Source organism: Olea europaea, unplaced genomic scaffold (assembly GCF_002742605.1).
Source record: "Olea europaea var. sylvestris unplaced genomic scaffold, O_europaea_v1 scaffold2286, whole genome shotgun sequence".
NCBI classification, from domain to species: Eukaryota; Viridiplantae; Streptophyta; class Magnoliopsida; order Lamiales; family Oleaceae; genus Olea; species Olea europaea.
This window is the reverse complement of record NW_019240936.1, coordinates 3,662-30,631: the sequence shown is the minus strand read 5'-3', so window position 1 is coordinate 30,631 and position 26,970 is coordinate 3,662. Positions and strand designations below refer to the sequence as shown.

General features: G+C 35.0%; 2 protein-coding genes across 3 annotated transcripts in view; both read right to left on the bottom strand.

Annotated features, from left to right (window-relative positions):
- The window catches only part of LOC111381329 (protein FAR1-RELATED SEQUENCE 5-like), a 5,211-nt gene extending 1,210 nt beyond the window's left edge, over positions 1-4,001 (bottom strand). Inside the window, exons 1-2 of the mRNA XM_023005111.1 lie at positions 3,989-4,001; positions 3,300-3,587 (exon numbers count right to left, since the gene is read on the bottom strand). Of these exons, the coding sequence (XP_022860879.1) occupies positions 3,300-3,587; positions 3,989-4,001 (301 nt within the window). The remainder of the gene's footprint in view (positions 1-3,299; positions 3,588-3,988) is intronic.
- Positions 4,002-5,633: 1,632 nt separating this feature from the next.
- LOC111381321 lies at positions 5,634-26,953 on the bottom strand. 2 transcript variants are annotated; one of them, XM_023005101.1, is made up of 13 exons: positions 26,467-26,953; positions 22,889-25,570; positions 21,268-21,712; positions 18,985-19,213; positions 15,946-16,110; positions 14,620-14,892; positions 14,252-14,497; positions 13,072-13,464; positions 11,591-12,970; positions 11,414-11,470; positions 10,085-10,513; positions 9,093-9,316; positions 5,634-5,886 (listed from the first exon to the last, which is right to left on the bottom strand). In XM_023005101.1, the coding sequence occupies exons 1-13, from the start codon at positions 26,849-26,851 to the stop codon at positions 5,739-5,741; spliced, it is 7,056 nt and encodes a 2,351-aa protein (XP_022860869.1). In that variant the 5' UTR covers positions 26,852-26,953; the 3' UTR covers positions 5,634-5,738. The 2 variants fall into 2 exon arrangements, with proteins under 2 accessions (XP_022860869.1, XP_022860870.1); XM_023005102.1 differs by having other exon boundaries at positions 5,635-5,886; positions 22,889-25,550; positions 26,467-26,589.
- Positions 26,954-26,970: the final 17 nt, after the last annotated feature.

Genomic DNA, 26,970 nt, shown 5'->3' with positions numbered 1-26,970 from the left:
AGAATTTTTTTCATATCAATTGCTCTTCCAAGATTACAACTCTCTTTTATTATATCAATTATCGAGTTTTTACTCTCTTGTGCTGCAAAATATACAATATCAATTCAATTTTTACAGTTTATTAGTTACAATTTCAATTCATCCAATTCTCAATTCTCACAATCTCACTACATTTATCATAAATAATCACTGAAATGGATCAACTTTCATTTGTTGAGAGCTTGTTCGATACAGGATGTGAGCCATTGCCACATCATGGAGAATCGTCTAGGATGCCGCAAAGTCAATTTTCAAAAAAAAAATTCGGTCTAAATGACATACCAATACCTGAAGATGTTCTCATTCACGGTTAGGGAAGCCACACTCCAATTGATTTGGATGATATTAACGTTCCCGAAGCGGAACATGAAAATGAAGATCATCAATTAAATATCCCAGATGCGAGGGGAAAGCGAAAGGCCAAAAAACAAGCAAAATGTTGCGATCACTTTAAATTGATTTCAACGGAAAAAGTCGTTGATGGCCTTGCAGAATCTAAAGCAGTATGTAAATACTGCCAACAAAGATTGACATGGCAAAAATGAATTGGTACTACTCATCTCAACCGCCACTACAAATCATGTGCAGCCAGACATGGACTTCTTCCAGCTGGTCAAATACAATTACAATTTGGCAGTCCAGGTGTCGGTTCTACAACTTTACCCCTATCCACGTGGGTGTATTCGAAGGACGAGACTCGAACCGAAATGATGAAATTTGTTGCCGCCACTGAGTTGCCTCTGGCTATTGCAGACAACCAACACTTCGTCTCGTTCGTGAAAGAATATCTACAACCGAGGTACATTGGGGTAAGTCGAAACACTCTTCGTGCCGATACAATAAATTATTTCAATAATTCAAAACAACAATTAATTATGGATTTGAAACAATATGGGGGTCTTATATCCTTAACTTCTGATATATGGGAAGGGGTTAATAAAAGAGCATATATAGCTGCAACCGCACACTATATAGACTCACTTTGGTGCATGCATAAGAAAATTATTGTTTTTAGAATTATTGAATTTTCTCACAATACTAATAATATATATAATGTTATTATCAGTATTGTTAGAGAATATCATTGTGAGAGTAAAATTCGATCTTTTACTTTTGATAATGCTAGCGTTAATAAGGTAGTCGATAAATTGTGTAGGACACTTCAACCTAATTTTGGTGGGTATTTGTTTCATATTCGTTGTGTGTGTCATATCTTGAATTTAATTGTACAAGATGGTTTAAAACATATAAATGATGAATTTCAAAGGATTAGGAATGTATTAGTATATATTACGATCTCTCCTAATAGAAAACAATCATTTGAAAATTTTTGTGTCGAACTAGGGGTGATGACTGCTAAAACATTTGTTAGCGACGTAGGTCATAGATGGAACTCTACATACTTGCTATTAAAATCATGTGAAGGTTTCGAAAATCTAATAACTGACTTTTATAATAATAGACATGTTTGAAGTGATGATGATGGTATGTTAAATGAATCCGATTGGATTTTAACTTTGAAAGTTAAACGATTTTTGACATTTTTTTATGAGACCACAAAGATTTTATCCGGCATTTATTATCCCACAAGTTGTATGGTGCTTGAACGCCTTTATATAATTGCAAGAACATTCCATAAATATAAAAATGATCCTGCTTTTAGTGAAATTTTAATTGCTATGGAATTAAAGTTTAGAAAATATTGGGAAGAACTGCCTATGTTATTTCCTTTAGCATGCGCAATGGACCCCTGATATAATATTTCGGGAACTAAATACGTAATTGATCAAATCAATAAAGTTTTAATACTTGATACACCTATCACCTATAAGAATTTAGAGCAAACATTATGTGGAATGTATGATTTATATGCGGAAAGAATGGGTGCAAATGTTAGTCGGGTGTCCTCTGCTGCACATACTCCTTCTGCTAAAATTGAAGAAGATGCTGCGAAAATAATGAATTTATTTCAGGGCATTAATACATTTAGATATGATGCAACTGCAATGTGTTCATCTAGTGCCATGTCGTCTACATCTGCATCTCATCAAACATCGGTTGAAACTCAAAATGCGATGCCTGTCGAATTAATTGATTATTTCAATCATAATATGTCAACAGACAGAACAATTAAAAAAAACTTCAGAAGAAGTAATTGAATTCTGGCGAAAGTATAAAAGACATTGGCCAATTGTTTCTGCAATTGCGAAAGATCTATTGACACCTCCGGTTAGCACTGTTGTTTCGGAGTCTGCTTTTAGTGCAGGTAAAAGGGTTTTGACTGATTTCAGGAGCCGACTGAAAGAAGATATTTTGGAAGCGTTAATGTGTGTGAAGGATTGACAAGACGCTCATTTTCGACTACAAGATAAATACGCTGAAATTGCATGTCGTCAGGTAAGTGATATTTAATTTAATTATATTAATCAATTTTTTTTATTTTTTAATCGTTAAATTTAATTTTCTTTAAAAAATTGTACACGTTACAACAAGTTGTTCGTGTACAATTTTTAACTCCGCCTACTTAAAATTGATGTAGCCGGTCCCAAGCGCGGATAAAGGAGGAGGGTTTACATTTTATTAACTTTAAAAAGAAATCAAAAAAATATATTTTTTGTAATTGTATTTCAAAAAATAATTCGTTTTCATTATATAAATATTTTATACTGTATAAAAAGTATTACAAATTACAATATGATATAAATAAAAAAAATAAAAACTTGTTTTCGTTAAATTATTTGTATTTTTTAGCACTTTTTATTTTTAAAACTCTATTCTTTATTAACTTTAAAAAGAAATCAAAAAAAAAATATTTTTTGTAAATGTATTTCAAAAAATAATTCATTTTCATTATATAAATATTTTATACTTTATAAAAAGTATTACAAATTACAATATGATATAAATAAAAAAAATAAAAACTTGTTTTCGTTAAATTATTTGTATTTTTTTAACACTTTTATTTTTAAAACCCTATTCTTTATTAACTTCAAAAAGAAATCAAAAAAATATATTTTTTATAAATGTATTTCAAAAAATAATTCGCTTTCATTATATAAATATTTTATACTTTATAAAAAGCATTACAAATTACAATATGATATAAATAAAAAAAAAATAAAAACTTGTTTTCGTTAAATTATTTGTATTTCTTAACACTTTTTATTTTTTAACACTTTTTATTTTTAAAAACTCTATTCTTTATTTAAATAAAAAAAAATAGGAGAGCCCACGAGCCGAAGCTCGGCTCGGCCCATTACCAACTCTACCTTCACGACTACAAATCAATGTGACATATCTCACAACACCATCGTCGTCCTTTTTGGAATTTCTTTTCGTAACTGGAAAACCTTCGACGTGCGCAAATTTTTTATAGTAGTCAAACAATTCATTTTCATCATTGAACTTCATTCCAACCTCAAGCACTCGCAAAGGCACATCATCTCTTGCTACAATTTCATCACCCAATAAGTTCACTTTCTCCACGACATTCTCAGACTCAGATTCTACCAAAACAATGTCATCCAAATTCTCCAACATATCTTTCCCTGCAACGTAAACATAAAATCAGTTGCAATAATGATTTTTCCACAATACATGTAAATTTCGTCATGAAAATTATTTAACCGAACTGTAACTTTCTCTCTAAAAATAATGTCAACCAACATTGGACCAAAAATTAATTTTCACAACAAACAATGACTATTAACACAAGTTTTTCATTCCCTAACAAGAACCATCTCCAGCACATTTTATTTTCCACAAAATGAAAAAATATTCATTACCACAATCTGTAAATTTTCCACAACATTGAATTGAAACAATGTTTTCCTCACAGTACATTATGAGATTCAACAACTATAAATGCAAGTTTATGATTAACTCAAGAATAAAATCCACCATTCTAGCCGACATTACAGAAATTTGAAAATCAGAAAATACCCATTACCTTTGTCTACCATTTTCGAATAACTCCTTCCAATATCTGTCTAAAATTTTTTGGCACTGCAAATGGTGAAATTTGGAGAAGATGGGCCGTATTTCACTTGAAGAGGGTATACAAGTTCGCGCCTAAGAGACCTCCGCCAGTTTTGCGCCTTGTCTGACATGCAAGTTCAAAGGTTTCTCTTCTTGTTTCGTGGGTATAGGGTCGGGTAGGGAAAGGTAAAGGAGGCCCAGTTGTTTGGATTCAAAATAAATAGTTTTTAATTCTTTAGTGGTTGCCAACTTGCTTGTACAAGAATTAATTTGTGTATTTTAATCAATAATTCCACCTCCTTCTATCAGGGACGATGTCAACTAATGGGTACAACAAGAATAATTCTTATTTCTCAAGCTCTCTGTGTCAGATGACTTCGATTGGTGAAAAAGTTTTAACTCTGTGGGAGGTGAATGGCTCAATGACATGACATCGTTCATCTGGAGTGCTCAAGTCCTAGGAAAACAATTAAAATAAATAACAATTTGTTGGCATCGCCTGAACTCGAACCGGAGACTTTCAGTGTGTTAGATTGATATGATAACTAACTATGCTACGACAGTTACACCAAGGCAAACAAATCGAAAAACCAACCAAATCAATCGAACCGAACCTGCTCCAGTCAATTTGGGTCGGTTTGACACAGATAAACTTAGTTTAGATTTTATTTTTATTTTTATTATTATTTTTTTAACACCACCATGATGAGTCAATTCAACCACGATTTGAAATCTCAAACCGCTGTTTAATCGAACCAATACAACCCAGTTACATGTTTACCTTTAAAAAAAAAAATCAAAATCAAAAGATAAACCATAATCTAATAACTATATCTCGATTCCTCCAATTTACGATATTGCTAGTAAGTAATAAAACTAGTATTCACAAGTTCATTATGCTATACTTAACATTTTTTCCTTACTCAGACAGTCAAGCTACCAAAAAAGGGGGGGGGGGAATTCTGAAGTTTTTTGTTGATTTGGCATCTAGATGTTTTTTAGCCCCCGTTTGGCTCCCATTCTATGGAAAAATTAATGGATGGAATAGTATTTCTTTAAAAAATGAATGGTTGAAAATGAGAGGAAAGTTTTCGATTTACGTGTAATATTATTTTATAAAAGATTGTGTAGTTAAAATATTGAGAGAGAAAAATGGAATATAATAGAATGAAAATTAATGAAGGCCAAAGGGTGAATATAAATGGTGCTAGATACAAGGGCGGAGCCAGGAAAATATATTAGGGTGGACTGAAAATTGAATTTTTCTCATAGATACTCTTTGACACTCAAAATTTAGTTTTTAAGGTTAAACTCCTCATGCTATTTTTAACTAATAAAAGTAAATATAGAGTATATTACTTATTTTGATAATAACATCCATTCCGTGGTCGAAATAAATAAATTTTTAACTCACAAGTATAAATAAGTAATATATGAAAGATACGTTAGGAAAAAATTAATTACTTTTAAGTTTAGTCAAACATGTGACATGTTACAATAAATTATTTATCTTTACTTTAATCGATAAGAATTATTTGTTATATAATAAACTAATTTAATTATAAGTGAACTCTTTAAATTTGAATAATTGNGGATTAATGAACACATTATCCTTAAAGTGGAAAGTTCAGTGTTCTTCCAACATTACAATAAATTAGGATATCCACTGAGAAACGTGTAATTGGACCTTAAAATTAATGGCAAACCATTTACCAAAAATCTCATAAGAACAAACCTTCATGACACATAATGGAAGCTTGAGATGTGACTGGTGGAGCAAGTGTGTCCCACACAACCACATTATTACCATTGGAGCTATACCCAGCAGCAGCAACAATAGATCCACTTGCAGTAACATAAGTGACATCTCTGCAACCACACATTCCAAAATGTTTAGTGAGGAATAAAATTGTAAGAGACTCAAATTGCAAGACAAAACAAAATGTCAACCAAAATAATTGGTTATCAAGTAAACTGGTGTACTGGGAAAATAACATAGTTGAAGCGTTCTATCCAAGCTGCAACTAACAAAAACGGGAGAATGCTTTCTCAAAATGGCCTATCTATGCATCAGCACAAGCAAATCCAGGTAACCAGGACAAATGCCACTAGAATTATTTTCATTGTTACTTTTGGTGCAAAGCAAACATGTAGAAAAGAAAAGAAAAGAAAAGAAAGACACTCCATGATGCAGTCACTCCAAAAATTCAGCAAAAGTTCAATAATGGCAATACACTAAGCATTACTCCTAATAATCTGGGATAGGTTAAATGAATACATCTTTCCCACACGGTTCAATCCATCACCAAATCTAGTGAATATCCAATGCAATCAGAAGCTATGCCCTTGATGACCATAACAGACCATATTAATTTTGCTCCATTTCACCTCCTCCTATCATGTTCTGTTGTGATCACATCACTGTTGTGGGAAGGAGCTTCTTTACATTTTAGTACAAGCTTAAAAAGAAAAGTGTCTTGAATATGTTGGAACCAGCAAATCATTTAATGCCCCATCTTCAATATATTCCCTATTTTCATCCCTCTCTGTTGGGCTTTTTGCTACCAAATAAATTACGGAGATAACGATGATAAACAGTGACGTATTAAGCTCCATAGGCCTAGTCAGACAGTCTGACCTCTCCTCTACTTTCGTTATATAGTGATAACAAGAGTACACTTACGGAAACTATGTGAAAGTAAGGAAATACAATAAACCCATATCTTGCCTAATCTATGTGAATCTTTATTAATTTTTACTTCCTTAACTCTCCCCCTCAAGCTGTAGTATATATATCATATAAACTCAACTTGAAACAAAGAAACCTCAACCGATTACCATTCAACAACTTTGTAAACATACCAGCAAATTGATCTCCTTGTCTTTACAAATGGCGTACATATATCACTACTCATTATCTTATCTCTAACAAATTGACAATCATCTTCAATGTACTTGGTCCTCTCATGAAAGACTGGATTGGATGTAATATATAGAGTAGCCTAATTATGACAGAACATTGGAATACAAGGCAGAAGGAGAGAGATTGATTTCTCAAAGAAAATGCCGCAACTATGTCAACTCACTAGTAGTATAAGTCATCACCCTATATTCTACTTCTGTACTTGACCTTGCTATTACAATTTGTTTCTTACTTTTCCAAGATGTAAGATTACCACCGAGAAAAGTACAAAAACCAGTATTAGATCATCTATATGAAGGAGATCATGCCCAATCTGCATGTGAACCCTTCTATTCTGACATGTTCATTTGGTTTGTATAATAACCCAAAATCTAGTCTTTTTCAAATACTGAATAACCCGTATCTTAGCTTCCTAATAAGAATTCAAGAACTGACTAATGATGCTGACGGCATAAGAAATATCTAATCGTGATAGTAAGATAATTCAATTTCCCAATCAAACGACGATATTTACCTGGTTCCCCAAATAGTTCTCATTCATCATTCAAAAGCTTCATATTAGGATCCATGGGAGCATCAACTGGGCGAATTCCAAGAAAATATGTTTCATCTAACAGATCAAATACATATCTTCTTTGAGATAAGTTGATACCTGTCTGAGACCTAGGGATTTCAATACCCAAGAAATATCGAAACTTGCCCAGATCCTTAATCTTAAAATATTGTCGTAGAAACTATTTTAACCGACCAATCCCTTCTGCATCAACACTAATGATTATAATATCATCCACATAAACTACAAAAATAACATAACTTGCACCTGTTTGCAAATGAAATAATGAACGATCTGTTTGACACCTCTGAAGACCAAATTTTAGAACAGCTTCAGAAAACTTCACAAACCATGTCATTGGTGATTGCTTTAATCCATACAAAGTCTTTTTCGACTTACAAATATAACTCTGATACTTTACTTGAGCAACAAACCTAGGTGGTTACTCCATATAAACCTCTTCGTGCAAGTTAACATGAAGGAAGGCATTATTAATATCCTATTGAAATAGTGGCCAATCAAGATTAATAGCAATAGAAATCAAAAGACGAATAGAAGAAATCTTAGCAACTGGAGAGAACATCTCATAATAATCAATACCATAGGTCTACATATGGCCTTTAGCAACCAGTTGGACTTTCAATCGATCAACAGTTCCATCAGGATTGAACTTCAGAATATAGACTCATCTGTTGCCAACAGGATGTATCCCAGGTGGTGAAGGAACGAGTTTTCAAGTCTTTTTCTCATGCAAGACCGCCATTTCCAATTCCATAGCCTTTCTCCACTCAAGATCATATAAAGCTTATGTCATTATCTTAGATACAAAAACACTAGAAAGCTAGAATATGAAACAGGAAAACGAAGTCGACAACGAATCAAAAGTGACATAGTGGCTTATTGGATGTTTAGTGACACAAGTACGTTTACTTTTATGGAGTGCAATAAGCAATGACTCGGGATCAAAAGAGAGGACCAATGCAGGATTTGTAGATGGCAAGGTGACGAATGAGGTTGCAAGCGTTAGTGGCTTAGATCGTTGAGTAAATACTTGTATTGGAGGAGGTGGTTCCTCAGGAGAGGAGGACAACTCCAATGCAGTTGATGGAGAAGAGTATCGTTTTGGAGAAATACCAATTGGTTTTGGCTGATCTTGGACCTTCTCAACCCCGAAAGCTAACTCAAGAGATGAGACTTTATCTCACACTTATAAACTGAACATCAGCCCTTTCCACAATCGATATAAAATAACCTTAACAATCTCCATCTCACACATCGTGCCCTAAGTGGGACCAAACCAGCATCTTCCATGGACTGTTGGGCAGAGACTCGTTGATAACCTGGGCTCTGATACCGTGTTAAAAAGAAAGGTTTTGTATAGACTTTGGAGAGAAGATGGTAATTTCCTTCCTCCCCTCTGCTTTCGTTATACAGTGAAAACAATCGTACACTTGTGGAAACTATGTAAAAGTAAAGAAACACAATAAACCTATATCTTGCCTAATTCGAGTGAATTTTTATTAATTTTTACTTCCTTGAAAACCTCAGGAAAGGTGGAATTAACTCATTGGTAGCTTAATTTACCAGATCGATACTTACGATGTATAGTTGTTAAAGCAGGCAGCAGATTCTGTCGGACTAATATTACTCATTCCTCCAACTTCAACCTGCCATGTGCACACAGTTCCATCCAATGCAGCAGTCACGAATCTCTGTCCACAATGGTCAAACCGCACAGCAGATACAGAGGCAAGAGCATAAGGTGGAGGGACATTCGCAGCAGGAAGAACTCCATATGTAGCAGTAGCTCTGTCCTTTCCAAACTGCAGTCACCATATATTATGTTAACTACCGAATCATGCAAACATCACTAACAGCAGCTCTAGAACCAGTTGGAAAGGAAAGTACCGCATTTGTATGCAATGAACAACATACATACAGACAGACAGATACTCACAAAAAAATATATGCAGTAGTATCCTTTTAAGCATTTTCCTTTTTCTTTTTGGATGAATGAGAGAAGCAATACAAATATCATGCTTAATGTAACTATGAGAACTGAAGAACTACATCAGTCGATAAAATGAAGTTGCAGACCAGGATTTGTCAGGTGATCTTAAATAAAGCCCAGGAAACAGTTAAGGTGTAAATTAACCAGATAACTGTTGTATAAGAAATTATATAGAAGTTTCTTGAAAACATCAATTCACTTAAGAGCATAAATACCTAATGTTAATTAAACAGATAAATTCTCAATTGATGTTTGCAAGATAGTGAGGTTCATCTATCCGAAGAATAACAAAAAAAACAACTATGTTAAAGAGCAGTTTAAGGGAGAATATGAAGTAAGCTTGTTATTATTACTTTAATAATCCTAAAGAACAAAAGCAAAGTCGAGGTGTGGTTATTTTTCAGAGCACTTTCCTCTCCAGGGGGAGAATAGATTACCAAGAGAAGGGCTTCATATGTGAGTTAATATCATGCAAAAGAAAAACAAACCAAACCGAAACATAACATATGGAAGAATAATGAAAATTATGATGACAAAAGCTGCAACAATTATGCTGATGATTTCTGTACAAGTCAAATACCTCCCACAGGTATACATGCGTATTGCTAGAACCAACCAAAAAGAAAGGCCTAGAAGGGTGAGTAGAAAATGCCGTTGTCCTGACACTGTCCATAGTGGCAGGTGGATCCACAAACTCATCAAACTCTTCTTGAATCCCCCAACCAAGGCCAGATGCACCAATTCCAGCATAGCCTGGGATTCCAAATGCTCCACCACCTGTTAAATCTCTGCCTGCTCTTACCAAACCACCTGAACCAATGGTTGCTCCACCTAACCCAAGGTGTGTTCCCTTCTTGCTACCAAGGCCAACACCAGGAGAAACACATGTAGGAACTGGAGTAGACTCAGACCCAGCCCACCCATCATGCGGCCAGTCTGCCTCTCCCCAGATATATTCAGATTTATCTCTATGTGGCAAGCCATCTTCCCAATCAAAGAATATTATCCCCTAAATAATGGAATACACAGTTGTTCACACAACAAAAAATGGTATTTAGATAATCAAGATGTAACAATTGAAGTTAACATGACTCAGCAATTTTCATAGTCACAAAAAAGAGTATTGGATTCCATACTAACCATACAGAAACTTGTCAAAAGGGCAGAACAAACATTGTGCAATCTATTTTAAAATTAATTCCTCAGAAGTAAGACTGGTTGCCAAGAAAATTTTGCCTATCTTGAAAGTTAAATGGGATGTGAAGAATTTTAACATGACAAAAACAAATAATGTATTTCTTAATTAACAATCAAATATTCTTCATTTTTGGATGACAAATTTTTTATAAACCAGGAGGCTAACCTAAAGTCACATGCAATTGTACTCAGTTTTTTCCTACCCAAAATTATTTCCACTCAATAGAGAGCTAAAAAAGGTTCGATTGATTGCATTTTTCGTAATGTGTATATATCCTGATGAAGAAAAATAGTAAAGCAAGTGACATGGAATCCAGCTAATAAATCAAGATTCAAAAGAACACCTATGAGTTCAAATTACTAAGCATAATCATTGATCAAAACCATAAAATTCAAACAGGGGATATTGCTTAAAAACAACATCCAGCATTAATTCGCAATCACGGAAGTCACCACGTCAAGTTTTATCGTGGAGATGGAAAATAAGCCTATGTTTATGAAGACTCAATTCACTTTTTATCCACACATTTTGAGGAATCCACAAGTATTACCCACTTATCCACCACTAATTTCTATCTACAATTTAAACCGTTTATAAGCACTTTCAAACAGGCTTTAACATGCCAAATATTCCGGACAGCAAAAAAAGCTATGAAATTTCACACCCAACCATTAAAGAAGTATCTAAGCAAATTATGTTGCACAGTCTCACCTTTTTATTGCTAGCAAGTGCAGCTTGACGTTGATCGATGGAGTTGATGCACAAAGCCTGCTCACGTATTGTTAAAATTCAGGTACCATTAGATCCAGATAAAAATTTGAAGTTCAGTCTACCACATGCTAAATGCACCATAGATTTTTAATATAACAACAATTCTTGAAGAAGTACCTCTAAAAGTTCTCCATTTCTTTTATATATTTCTTTAGGATTATGGAATGGCACAGCTTTCTTCTTATGATATACATCATTTTCCCCAGTACTTCTGAAAGGATGATCATCTGGTGATAGACATGCAAGAGGTGATCCAGCTGCACTACTAGGACTACCAGCCCTATCTTTATCAGAAGTTTCCTCAGTTTCACACTCTCTCATGATGCTTATATATGCATCACTCCATCCGTTAGAAGACTTCTGCTGAGCAATTTGTAGCCAATTATAGTTTTCTTGCACGAAGGCTTCCCGAATTGTTTTAGAGTTAGAACAGATACGCCGTAATTCTTCAGAAGCCAATTCAGTGCCATTGTTCAATATACTTGCACCATCATTACCTCCAGTAAAATCTTTATCTTGAGCTCTTTGTTGAGATGGACCATCTTGCATACCCGAAATAACAGTTCCAGTGCATCCATCAACTCTCTGTATTAGGTACAACGCGAACCGTTGAGACTGATATAGTGAAATATGCATACAGACAACCTTTAGTAACTTAGATAAAGTGGTTGAAACCAAACCAATCTGTAATTGTATATTATTGTCTTGGGGTTCAGACATAACCAGGCTTCGGGAAGAACAACTATCATCAATAATTTCAGGCAATGTATTTAGTTGATGTTCTAAAAACTTAGACATGTGTACCCACAAAGAAGCACCCATAATCTGCCATCTCTCATCCTCTAGCACTGAAAACATGGAACCTTCATTTCGTTCTTCCCGCATCCATCCTTTCATCTGAACATGAGCTCCTAAATCAATAGTTGATGAATCGTGACCCAGCATCTCCACAGTCTCTACGAGAATTTTATTCAGATCCTCCATCTTAATCTCATACGATGCAGGCTCGCTGCTTAATATGGTCAAAAAAGGTTTTACAATCTGAACAAGAGCTCTGGCATTCCTCTTAAGCCAAGCTGAAGCAAAAACTATGCAGTATCCAAATAAACAAAGAACAGTAGAAGATCTCTTCATAAGATCTGTGCGTTGGGATGTGGAAAATAACTGTAACATAGCTCGTAGACTCCTCAATGACCATATTAGTCTCCGATTTGAGAACTCCCAAGAAAGATAAGAGCAAAATCTGCCTTTAGTATCCTTGCTATTTTTGTTCAAATATGACAACCCAGAGCAGTTTATACAAGAGGCAACCACATATTTTGCAAATATGCTGGAGATTTCATTAGTAGCTTTTAAGAGTAGATTGGGTGGGAAAGGATATAAGAGGACTTTATCAAATCCATTGCTATTCTCTCGAGGTTGAAGATGTGCTATATATTCACGCAGTATACTGTATCCAATAAACTCTAATCCATTATGGTGCAAAAATAATACCATCTGTAGAATAGGGAAAAAGGAAATAGATTAGGTAATCCTGTTCAATAAATTCAGAAATACCAAATAGTTAAAAGATGTGCTTTAAAATCAACAGTGCGTACCATGTTGATTAGATGAAGAGAAATCAAAGAGAACCTCTGTTGAAAATATGTAATAGTTGCACTCAAACTGTTTCGAAATTCTTCCAGTAATCTTTTGAAGTCCTGATTCTCAGACTCATAGCATAAAGGTACTCCAGAAACTGCCAAATTGATGGCTGCCAAGCTCGGATGTTCTCTTAAAAAGTTTGACATATAATGCATAGCCAAATCTAACTTAAAACGTGATGCTATATGGAAAGCCACGTTGTCTGATATCCAGTTTGAAGAACATTTATTTAGGAGTGGTTTCAACATTTCCATAAGAAGTTCAGTGTTTGGACTTTGCATTACACTCCCTTGAATTGAACCTCCAAAGACGCTAAAAGAAGATGAAAAGCTCTCCAAAGCTTCAAGCTTGAGAAATAACAAATAAAAAATAAGCAAAATGAGAAGATTAGATAGGCAACATTAGAAGATTGGCAGGATGGGGAATAAGAATTACATGCTAAACACTGCCAGTCAGCCAGTAAGATAATAGTTTAACCATAAATTACTTGGTTCTAGTGATAACTGGTTTAAATAAAAGAAGACCTTAGGAACACATAAATAAAAAGTCATCAACGCTATATGCTCCCTACATCATTATATTATTTTATCCATTCAAGATAACACCATGGATTATACCTTTAATGAGTAAAAATCATTTTCCTAGTTGTTCTCAATGATTGCCTGTTACTTCAAATAGCAATAAAGAACAAAAGTAAGCTCCCCTTCACACAGGCAAAGTTGGTTTAAGAGTAACCTATCATACAGGCAAAGATGGTTTAAGAGTAACAAAGACCAATTAATTCTATACAAATCCATATAGCCAAACAGAAGAGATCTAGACTAAGCCCTTGTTTGCCTCTTGCGGTTGTTTCTAATGTGTTTACAATAGGTCAAACCACTTTTGGTCCACATATTTTTTGGGACCCACAAGTACTACCCACTTATCCACCACTCATTTCATATTTATATTTAAACCGATTATAAACAACTTTCAAATATGCTTTAAGAAGATAATGTGTGCAGGCATACATGAAAGAAGTGCAAACCATCTATCAAAACAATACCTGTGTTTTGAAACCATAATCACAAGTTAAAAGACTATGAGCTTAGTCCAGAACATATTATTCAGGAGGCAAATATAAGATGAACTTACAGGGAGGCCACATCTGCCCAAGGCCATAGCATTCATCAGTGCAGCCCACCTGCATAGAGCCGCAGCATTATGCTCCCCAATAGAATTTTTCATGCTAGTCTTGGTTGTCAATATTAGGCAATACTGACCGATGCTTGGATCCAAGAAACATGCATGACAGGATGAAAGGACTGGCATATTCGGATTATATCCCATTTGGACCTCAAACATTCTCAAGAAGGCCTGGGAGTAATTTCCTAATACCCACTGTAAAAAAGAAAAGATTTTTTAAATGATAATATGATGTACCAATATAAATGAACGTTGTAGATGAAGCTATGAGAATGAACATCAGTTATCAGAGTGGAAAGTATATCATAACTCATTACCTCCAGAACACTCGCTAGCCAAGAGTCACCTTTTGACAACGCAGATGGCAGAAGAATCTTTGAAATAAGATTATGCTGTAAAGGCCCACCGTACCCCTCAACAAGATGACATAATACAAGAGCAAGCTGCTCATCCCCAAGGTTTTTGGCACATATAGTGACCGCAGAAGAAGCATCCCCTCCCAGTAAAAAGAAAGCTACTGCAAGCTCCAGTTGATGTTTACCCATCAGAACATAAGCATTTTTAAGAGCAGCTGCTTTATTTTTTTCCTCCTGCAGAAGTAGAAGTTGGAACAACTCATTTATATAAGAAGATAAAAAATTGTAATCAATATAAGACCTAATCCAGAAAAGCTGAATTCTTAAATTGCCTAAAAATGCCCAAACAACCTACATTAGATTCTGGAGTCCAAGGGTAGCAGATAAGATTTAGTGCCTGTTTGGCTCATGTTTATAAATTGTTTATATAAACACTCAAGTCACATTTTTATCCACACATATGGGGGACAAGTACCATCCAACTATCCACCACTCATTTATTTTTATTTATAATTTAAAACACTTCCCAAACATGCTTTTAGTTACAAGATATCCACGAAAAGTGCACTTTCTTAAAAATTATCAATGCAGATTTCTGGAGTACACTGATGTTAAACCTTGCATAAAGAACAGAACAATATTTTGGTCAGTGTCAAAGCTGGTTGGAAGTTTTATATACCCCAAGATAAATTCAGCAAAATTAAATCCACAAATTTGTGATATATTATTATTAGGTATAGGACATGATGTACAAAACAATTAATTGAAAAACAGTGATTCCATGAAAAATTTAGAAGAGTTCATTCCCCATAGAATATGTATTAATGAATTGAAAATGCTAAAGACCGTCACAGGGGCAATTGTTAACAGATCTTAGTATGCCCTGGATATGGAAATTCTATAGCAACCTATTTACTGGATATTGTGGAGCAGTAATAGATAGTTATCTACATACTTAACTTGTCACTGTCAAATGGATAGAATGCCTCTCACTGTGAGAGTTTCTCTTATTATAAAGAAAATATTTGGCTCATTACAAGAGTAAATTCAGCAATTACATCAATCAAATCTACCTAATTAAGGTAACCATGTAAATATATCTAATTATTATATATTTACAAGCATCACGCCTAAATAGATATACTACATGCGGTCTATATCTGATTGACAGTAACCACTAGTTAATAGATGCGCTGGAGGCAGTGGTTAGCAGGACTGTATATAATAGAGAATGAAGTAAAAAATTATTTACCCAGAAAAAGATTGATGAGAATTTATAAAGGATACCTGGAAATTTCTTGATAGAAATCCTACTAATGGTTTGTCCTTCTCATCTTTGCTTATTTTAAAAAGGCCAGTCAAAACTTGGAGCCTGTTCAATGCTATATAAAGGAGTGTACAGGCCTTAGGATCTTTATTTTTCATATATTGTTGCCTTGCCAGCTGTTCCATCTGCAATAAAATTTTTGAAAAAATCATGAAACTAAAACCTTTAGCTCTGGGAAAGGAATAAGAGAGACACGATACAATAATTTTCTTCCACCCCCAATCTCCCACAGAGGAATTTTAATGTCATATTTATCACTAACAACTTTAAAGTTTTAAGCATATTTTCGAGCAGTATTTTCTGAATGAAAATTACATATTGCATCCATGCAATATATTTATAGCATGCACAGCCACAAGATGTGAGATAACTTGAGTTAGTCGTAGAACCACCATGCTAACAGTTGCGAGGTAAAAATACAAACTGATGGCAGCAGCTTCTGTAAAAAATTCCAAAAACTAGATCTACTCCATCATCTGCAACTTTGGAATGAATTAGACTGATGTATTTAACTCATGCACAAATAAAGTTCCATTAAAAAGATCATAACTTTTCATCATTTATGCCACAGGAATTTCAGCCTCTTCAAACTCTATTGTCGTTTAACAAGGTAATACAACAATACATGGAAGAAAGAGCTACAAACTGTGCATCTTGCCCTTCAAAAGTTCTTCAGGCTCTTGATAGAGCTAGATGCCTAGGAACAGGTCCAATAAAAGCTTCCACACAAAGCAGCTGATCTTCAATTTGAGGAGTAAAGGATCTGTTTTTTTTTTTTACTCGCCTTCAGATACTCTTTACATATTATATAAACAGATGAAATATGTGGTCATCATATCTGAAATTGCTATAACATCCAGCCTCATTGCCATAATAATGTTTTCATGTGCAAGCTTTCTCATTTCTCTACCTCTTTTTTTCAATTCACTACCATTTATAATTAAGTTTCTTGAAATTTTTTATACAAATTCAACTCAATCAATAAATTTCTGGAAATTGATTTTAAATCTACCCAATTCAGGACACTTTTAAGAGGGGAAGAAAAGAAGCTCAATTCCGAATACTCTGGGGGTCGGTCAAATTAATCCTATTACTCTAATCCATTATATCCACCATTACTAATCTACTCAAAGATCCAATGGGATCAAAATTTTCAGGAACCTATTAGGCCATGTTAATCATGGTCTACCACTCTCGCTTCTCTCCTAACTTGTTCTACTGAGGATAAATAAATCACCTTGTGAACGTGAAATTCTTTTGGTTTTCACAAGGCATGTCCCAACTCTCAACAACCAAAATCATAATTCCCTTAATTTATCCTAAAATGATCACACCTCTAGTTGTTGGCATGTATTTTCTTTATTATCATATCCATTCTAATGTGGAAACATATCCATCTTAACATTGTCGTTTTCACTATGACCCACGACCCAGTATCATAAAGTATAGTTGGTCTGTAAGTATTTTATAGAATTTAGTTTTAACCTTATTTTTATCCTCCTATTGAGTATAATCCCTATTAACACTTCTATATTTCACACTACTCATTTCTAATCCTATGAATTACATCTCCTAAATACCTAAAATGCTCACTATTTCAGATAACATGATCCTTTGACTCGAATTTCATATTTTAGTGCATGCTTGGCAAAGCTTTTATTTTTTAAAATGCTTATAAGCCGTGGGTCCTATAGAATGTATAGAAAATAAGTAAGTCATACAAAATGTGAGGATAAAAGCATGTTTGACCCATTCAAATTAAAATTTATACAATTATTACCACTATGATTAAATGGATATTGCATGAATTCCACATCAGTTCTACTTAACCTAAAACCTTTAGATTTCAAAGCACTCTTGCAAAGTTCAAACTTACAATTTATCCATTTCTGAGTCTCGTCAACTAAACTGCATAATAAAGAAATAATATATACCAAGGAATCTACTCGTAGATGTGTCTTGTAAGCTCATCCATGACAAAGAGAAAAGATAACGACCTCCAGTGATAGGAACTTCTCTATTTCCATCGCCACTGATTCACATATAAATCCCTAAAATAATATTCATATATCTAATAGAATTTCTTTTCCCTCTCCCACCCACTGTAGTATTTCTCCAAGCACCCTATTGTAGCGATTTTTTCCTGAATCAATAGAAAACCATATATAAATTTTGTTTGTTTTCTCTATATCTTTTTATCAATCTCTTAAGAAGCTAAATTATTTTCGTAGTAGACCCCCTGATAGAAAACTGAACAAATTCTTTCATACTTCTGAATTACAAAATGTATGCTCAATCACTAGCTTCTTTAACTTCACTGTATGACTCATGACCTTAGTACCTCTATTATTTGAGCAATCTTGAATATCATTGTTATTCTCATAGATAGGAATTAGGGACCATATATCAAGATGCTCCTATATATAAGAAAAAGGGAATATCAGAGTATCATTCCGAGACACAATTTTGGACTTGGAAAACCAGAAAGTGAACCGCTTTCCTCTAACCCATCATTTAGTCCTGCTATGCCATAATTATTGAATGAAGTCCTGACACAATAAAAACCTGAAGTTCAAGGCCAACCAGCAGAAAACTAATCTACAAAACCAAAGGTCTAGATGTCAGACTGCAGAAGACTCACGAGAAATATAGTAAGATGTCTCACCAACCGTTTTTCATGAAATTCACAAACTTCACCATAGGACAAGGAAGAGACTAAACGAAGCAGGAGGAAACAATAATATAACTAGAGACAAAACAAAGAGCAAAGAAAATTGGCAAGTTGTATGTATCTTATACAGCATTATCATTTTCCATGGAGCAGCAATGGTGATAAAGAAAAATCAACAACTCGTATATCAGCACAAATAAAAGCACATCAACCGTCCCTTAGGTTAGACAGCTTATGTTAGATTGAATTAGAACTGGAATAAAAAAAATACAGTCAAAGAAAAAATGGAAAAACATGTAGAAGTGATAAGATTGGTTCCATATTGTACCTTCTGTCGCAGTTGTGTTATATTCGTATACCAAAATCCAAACCCCATACTACGCATTTCTTCCCAAGCTGGTTCAGTCGATAGAAGGGAACTAAACAAATTTTCTTGACAATCTGAATGAAAAGCCCATCCAATCAGCTCCGAAGAAACATCCAACTCCTTGACCAACGGCAATCTACCAAATTGCTGGACAAAATATAGTTGTTGAAACCTCACTGCCACCCAAAACCTTTACAGGAGAACAATGGCTAGTCAATAATTTAAAAATAAAAAAGAATACCAACAATGATAAATAAACACCAAAACTTTACGCATAATACAAAAATCCAGGAGAACAACACAAAAAAATCTTTCATTAAAGGGTTATAAAACAATTGAACATACCAATTAATCTAAGAAAAGTCAGTTAAACCTACACATAAACAAATGGCACTGCTATTACTGCATACTACGAGATGGTGAGAATTGCACAAGGCAAAAATGATAAAGAACATCATCTATCAAGTCAGAAATATGTGAGCCCCTTGCAAATACACGAACCAAGCAGGATATAGACATCTAAGGCATTCAGGTTAACTAAAGTAACAATTATCTACACAGAGGGTTCCACCAATTTTGGCCTGGACAGTTTTCAGCATCCTATGAGAGATTATTTCCAACAACATAATGTCTAAATTAAGTGATCTCCTGCTTTAGTGCACTCAACTTTTCCTTCACTACTTTCACCAGCGATTTAAATATTCATTGGTCATTTACTTCACCACAAAAATCCTCTGAAAGTTTTTGTTACTAACAATCATGTTAAATCCTTTTTGTTTGCGAGTGAAGTGCAAGCAACTATATATATTCTGACAATAGTTAAAGATATGTCAAGACTATGTTACAATTCATAACCTGCAGCAAACTCATCTATTTCATGGGATGCAGAGATAAAGAAGCATGAGCGGGTCATAAATGAAGTGCAATAATCCAGTTAGAAAGTGAAGCTATTACATGATATTTGAGTTCCTAAACATACGAAAAAGTAGATTATGTATTTTGTTGGAAATTATAAATTGTATATAATAAACTTGTCTAACTATTACAAAGTAGATGACCTATTCATAAGATTACGAATAACTCTGAAAGGAAAGATTATATACTATTACACAATTAACTATTAAGGAAAAATAATCCCAAACATTGGGAAAAGTATCACAAAGAACAATCTTGTAATCTTTTGATATCTTCAACGAAGGTAATAACAATAAGATAGCTAGTCTTATTATTGATAAAAAGCTTTCTTTGTTTCTTTTCTAAGAATATTTATAGGCATTATCGTGGTACCTATTTCACTTGCACTTGTGACAGATTATGCTTCACCAAATTATAATAAAATGGGGCATTTCGGAAGGACAAGGGTGATGTAGCTAGATCAAGATTTGAATCTTGATCCAGTAGTCAATAGATTTTCACAGAATAATCAACATGCTGAGACCTTCCATCAACAAAGAGCGTAACTATTTCTTCTAAGTAATATTCTGTTCTACAATTGATCTTAAAAATGACTCACGAACAATAATGCAGTGAAAATATTAGCACGTCCAAACAATCTCAACCATAATAGTTAAACATGCATATTCAGCGAAGGTTCATCAAGACATAATATAGAAATGAACCAATCATTCATTTTATGGCCTATACAGTAAACAGAATATGACCATAATTTCCATGTGGCATTTCGTTACAGGCAAGTACCAGATAAGGCAAGGTTTTGCATTATAGTTTTGTCTTGTTTTTCATTACATATGCTACACTTCGAATTCAGGAACCATCAACTCAGTAGGACACATAAACCATAGCACAATACAGTAACCAAGATCCAGGTCTTTTCTTCTATTCAAAACTTAATTTTTCTTCTAAATTATGGATAAGATCAGTTATATTTTCCTAAACATAAGCAAAGTCCTGTGCTGAAGTTAAGATACCATCAAGATTTGGATATTTGGATTGAATTTAATAAGTTTAGCCAAATAACTTAGGCCCCGTTTGGTAGCCATTTTTTTCAAAATGCATTTTTCTCTCTCTTCTTTTCAACCACACATTCTTTATTAAAATAATATTACACGTAAATCAAAAACTTTTCCTTATTTCTCAACCACACATTTCATATCAATTTACTATTCTAAAATGCATTTTTACATAAAAATGCCTATCAAACACCCCCTTAATATCAACGTTGCCTGAAAGTGAACAAGGAATATTAAGGAACCAAGCTGCAAAGAATTGAAAATCTAAAAGTACCTTCGACCAGGTTCATCAAGACTTCCATAAGCAGAGGTGGAATGCGGGTTACTAACTTCTTGTAGAAGATCAATTATAGCAAGAGCCTGCATCTTTTCAATTTTAGTTATCGATGAAGATTCATACAGTCTCTCAATGGCTTCAGTGAAGTCAGAAAATTCAGATCTTGACAAAGGTGAAGTATTGGAAGCATCATACCCCCAATTGGAGGTATATTGAGATAACCCATTCTGGAGCTCTGAAGATGAAGTAACTGAAGCAGAATCTCCGCTCCACTGAAACAATTTATTACTTGAATGTGAAGATAGAAGCCCTTCAAGATAATCTGACAAGGGAACTGATGAAATCACATCACTAGACATTTTTGTTTGTTCTTCAGACATATTGCTAGAAGCAAGGTGCTTAACAAGATGCCTCAGAGCTACATATGCACGTTTCCAGTTACCTGGAGACATTAAAAATAGTACGATAAATATTTTTAGGCAACGGAAAAAGATCTACCTGTCTTAAAATAATTTAGACGATTAAACTCCAGGGATCTCTCTTATGGAACCAAATGCAGGGAAGCTATCACTTTTAAGGGAACAAGGAGAAATATAAGCAAAAAGCAATGAGAGTAGCAACAGGCTCTAAAAACATAAAATAACTCCCTTCTTCTTTTGTTCTTCTCTCCTCTCTTCTCTGATTCCCTCTCTAATTCATTTTCTGTATCCTGTTCTGCATCAAGCATGCATGAGCTCATCATTTACAGAAGTCTACCGCTTTGGTGCGCTAAAAGCATGATTAAAGAAACCCTAGGAGGACCTAATAGATTATGATATGCCCAGAGAATCAGACATCAAATTCCAGTCACCCAATATTAATAATTTTGTTTTTCTTTTTTTGATAGGAAATATGAATAATTGTGTGAATTGGAAAGTTATAAAAATGTTTTCCTTACAAAATTAGATTATGTTTGGGCCATATAGCATTGAAGCTTTATCAAACCTACAAAAAAATTGAATATTTCCAACTTCCTAGTTGAGTCAAAGGTTTTTCCAAGAAGGTTCACAAGTTTAAATTTCTTCAATTCATTATTCACTTGTTTCATCATACGTAAAACTAGTTTGGAAAAGGATACATCCTTCCCAAGAATAATTGAATGCCCTTTACTTTAGGCCTCAGCAATCCCAATCCCATTTGATTTAGTTTCCTAAAGTTAATGGGAATATCTACAAATTATTAAAACTTAGCTCCTGTTTGTTTCCCATTCTTTCCCCATTAAAATGAAAAATATGATCATTATCCATTACATCAAGCCACCAAATTTGAATTTCCATCTCTTGTGTGGGGCCCATAACGACTATATTTTTTACTCATTCTTACAAAAATGGGAAACAAACGAAGCCTTAAAGTGCTCAGGAAAGACTTATCATGGAAACCAGTAAAACTTTAAGAATTCAAAAAGGTAAAAATTTTAACTCTACATGAGTACTGATGATCTAGTTACCCCTTTGCATAAACATTGTTCTGCACTATCTTAGGGGTTGTCACATATTTTATTTATTATGTGCTTTGTTAAGCATGAGATTTCACCCCAAAAAATAAAATAAAAAAATAGCACCACTTGAAACAGTAGTACCTGAGCTTATATTAATCAAGAGTGCCTCAGGGTGAAAAACAGGTAGAGATCCTCCCACCTTTTCAGCAATTTCTAGCACGCTCCACAACCGAATTATAGTATCTCTACTGTGCTTCCGTATACCACTTTCAACATTTTCTGTTGGCATAAAATCAGCCCTCATTTTCATCTTTAGAGGAAGCTGGGTCTCATGTACTCCTCCTATTTTTGATGATTCTTTTGAATCACAATTATTAGAATCATTGAGAACTGGAGTAAGCACGTCTTTATTTGAGTAGCCATCGCATATAACAAGGCTATCCTTGAGGGACCTTGGGCAATAGTCAGCCGGAAATTCCTCGTCGGCTAATACTAAAAACTGACTGAAAAGACTAAAATACTCGAGGTGAACGACCAGAATTGTGCCCTTAGGCCCCCAAAGAAAGTCACAAATGGCAGAGGTAGTTTGACTTGCAGCAATACAAATCCAAATATTCCTTTCCAAAGGCTTTCCAGATTTTAAAACATCCTGACCTCCACAGCGTTTCATAGCATATATCCGCAACTCATTCTGGAAGCAAACCCCTAGTAATAACTGACCATTTCCCATCATAAACCAATGCATACCAACAACCTCTCCATCAAGATATAGTTCATCTTCTTTTATAAAGCTGCCTGCATCATGGACATGCACACATTCCCATATATGAAGAATGCTAGAACCACTAGACTGACCAGCTGGGGAGGCGGATGCAACTTTTCGACCACAGACACTTGGAGATATTGCCGTGGGAGGACCTTGGTGTACAGCAAGCACACCAACAAGATCCCATTTTGTACTTGATCTCAAGGATTGATCTGGCACACTCGTGACACTCCTCCATAGTTTCAAAGTACCATCAATGCAACCTGTCACCAAGTGATATGGATAGTAGCAGGAGTCCATTTTATTATCAGAAATTATTGTCCGCTCTTCAGATAAAATCAAGTCCTCAGGGCAGACCACAGCAAAACTGGTAACTATATCATCCTTGTGTGGAGCAGGAAATACTGATGAGCAAGGATCAACAGAGACACAGTATTTTTTCCCAACATATTCCCTTTCAAATGTTTGGATGTGCTTGTCACAGCAGCTTCCATGCAAATCATAACAATGGATAGTTATTTGCCATGATAAAGCCAAAAAGCCATCCACCCATAATGCCACCAGCAGAAAGCTACTAGAATTATAGATTTCATTGCAGCTAGAAGGCAGAGGAATCGAGCAGACCCTAGTTGGCCCACGGACCTGATCTTGACAGGTGAGAGGGATGGTAATTAACTTGTGAATCTGTATTTTCTGCTCTTCATCTTTTGGAGTGTTAATTATAAAGCAATCAATGCCATCAGCATGTCCCATGAGAATAGCCCGGTCCTCACCTAGTATTGCAGGAGCCCAGCTCAAGCAAGTGTACTTTGGATAGTGATCCGAAACAACGTTTCTCCCACGTAATTTCCAGGATGGGTTTAGCGTCGGAACACCCATGTTACTACTGAAGAAGGTAGAAACAGACCAGAAAAGAAGCATACCATCTGTATCCAAAGAAGCAGCAAGTTCAACTTCAACCAAATAAGGATGAACTGCAACTTGTAGAATTTTTCCAGTGTGGCCATCAACTTCGAGAATTCCTTTAGCACAAGATGACAATAAGCTTTCAGTCTGACATTTATTTGCAGTATCCTCTCCAATACTACTTGATGTTAGCGAATATAGCTGTGTACAGGCTACAGAATTACTAGGTAATAATTGAACCAGAGTGCATAGAACAGGAGGACCAGAATCTTGATTCCTCATGATACAAACTTTGTCAACTACCAATTGACTTATTTCCAATTCAAGATTGATTAATTCTTGTCTCTTCCATAAAGTGACCCTTGGGAACCTAACGGGAGCAAAATCATCAATACAGTGGATAGCCCAGAAAGTTGCCACCGTTTCAGGACCAAAGCCAACTAACCACTCACACTTGCCAGTATTATCATTCAGAACATCATCTACACGTGAATAATGGCGAGCTTCTTTACCAATGGCAATTATACCTTCAACTTCTGTAGCCCAACTAACAAATACATTAGAACCCAGAGATCCATTTAGTGTTTGGTTTACCTCTAGTACAGCAATGACAACAAAAAATAATCTTGGTGCCTTCTGGTCACAACTATCCTTTCCAGCTCGTCTAATCCTCCCATCATCAGTCTCACTCCATAACCTTACAGTTCCATCAACACAGCAAGTTAACAGCACAGAGCGCAACGACTGTCTGGCATCTCTATTTAATGGTTTACCTGTTGATGGCCTCCATTGTATCATGGTAACAGGCGATGGATGGCACAGCTCAACTTGTATGCATTTGGAATACTCATCACCTTGAAAAACTAAAACATATTTGCTTGCATCATTGATTGGAGAAGATGAATCTCCAACTTGCAGTTTACTCCACGATGCAGTTGCCGAAGGTCCTGTCGCTGACCAGGAAGCAGAAACCAGAACTTGAGGAACTTTTGGTTTAAATTTCCAAGCTATTTCCCAAGATATCTCCTTCTTTCTCCATAACACCACATTGATGCCTCCTGAAACTATCCCATCTCCTGAGCCCGTCCATTTGGTGGTTTCCACCTCGGTAGATTGCACAAGTGTTGCAGTCTGACTCCAACAAAAAGAACCTGAATATCAGTAAAGAAGTTCGCGTTTGATTTCAAGAGAGAGAGGGGGAGAGAGAGATATGAACATGGAGTTGACCACTTTTAACGAAAAATACTCTCGAGGAAGTATACATGGTCAATAGCTTAAAGATTAACGTGTACAAAGGCATGGTGTGAATCAACTGTAAGATAATTGTGGTCATAAAAATTATTATTTCCCACATTCCACATAAAAAGTTGCAGAGAACATGCAAGTTGAACAACCAACAAATAATTTCTAAAGGTTTCCCTTACTAGGGATTGTGCAGATGTATGACACACCAATAATCATATTACCAAAAATTTAGAATTTTTCAGACTATAATTAAATAGCACAAGTTTTACGAGTGACGTCTATCTTACTTGCTATAGTTCAATTTCCAGAGTTTCGTTTCTCTTCTGGGAGTAGTGTCTGATTCATCAAACACAATCCCATAATTTAATATGCATTATTATGAATGAATTTTGCAGCACTGGAATAAAAACTTCTAAAATTCAGAATAACAACATTGTCTGTTATTCTAATTCCAAACTTCAGCCGCATTGCTAGTTCGTTTTCCAAATTCCTAATCCAACTTTACCCAGGTGGTCATTTGATTTTTCATTCAAGTATATATTCATCCATAAAAACTTGCCCAGTTAATGCTTATACTATGATAATAAAGAATATAATTCATATTCTACTATATGCATAATCCAAAAAATGGACTCTCAATAAATACACCTTTGGGAATCATTTTCACCTAGAAGTAGCAAACTATTAATTTTTTAAACATTCAAAAAGTTAAATCCCATTCCCAGCTATTAAATAAAAGATAAATAAGTTAATGATTCTTTTACTCAGCAAAAGATTTGATAATGGAAAGCTACAGACTTACTGCAAGAAGTGTCCTCTGAAATATATGAGAACAAGCGGATACAATTGCCCGAGGCGACGGCGAGTTCACCTGTGGAGGGCGTGGCAGGGGACCAAGAGACAGCCGCCACGCTGCAGGTACCTTCGCCGGAGAGGTCGATCACTTGACGGAAAATTGACCCAATTTGCTTTTCGGTATCGGCGAGAGGATTGGGGAAGTGAGAAATGACTAGGAGGGAGGAGGCTCCGTAAGCAATCCATGAGTACCCGACGAATTCCAGTAACCAGTCGATCGCGGGTTCGGGTCCTGTTGCGGGGCGATTTGGGGCGGGAGGGATAGTCTCGGATTTAATTAAGCGGAGCGGCAGGTGGGCCGTGATATCTAGCGGCGGTGGTGCAGCGGACATGGTGTTGGAGGAGGAGAAACTGAAATTTGGATGTACAATTTATGGTTCAGCAAGTAGTTTTTTTTTTTTTTTTTTTTTTTTTATTTTTAAAAATTTTAAAATTTTGGGTTTTTGCAGAT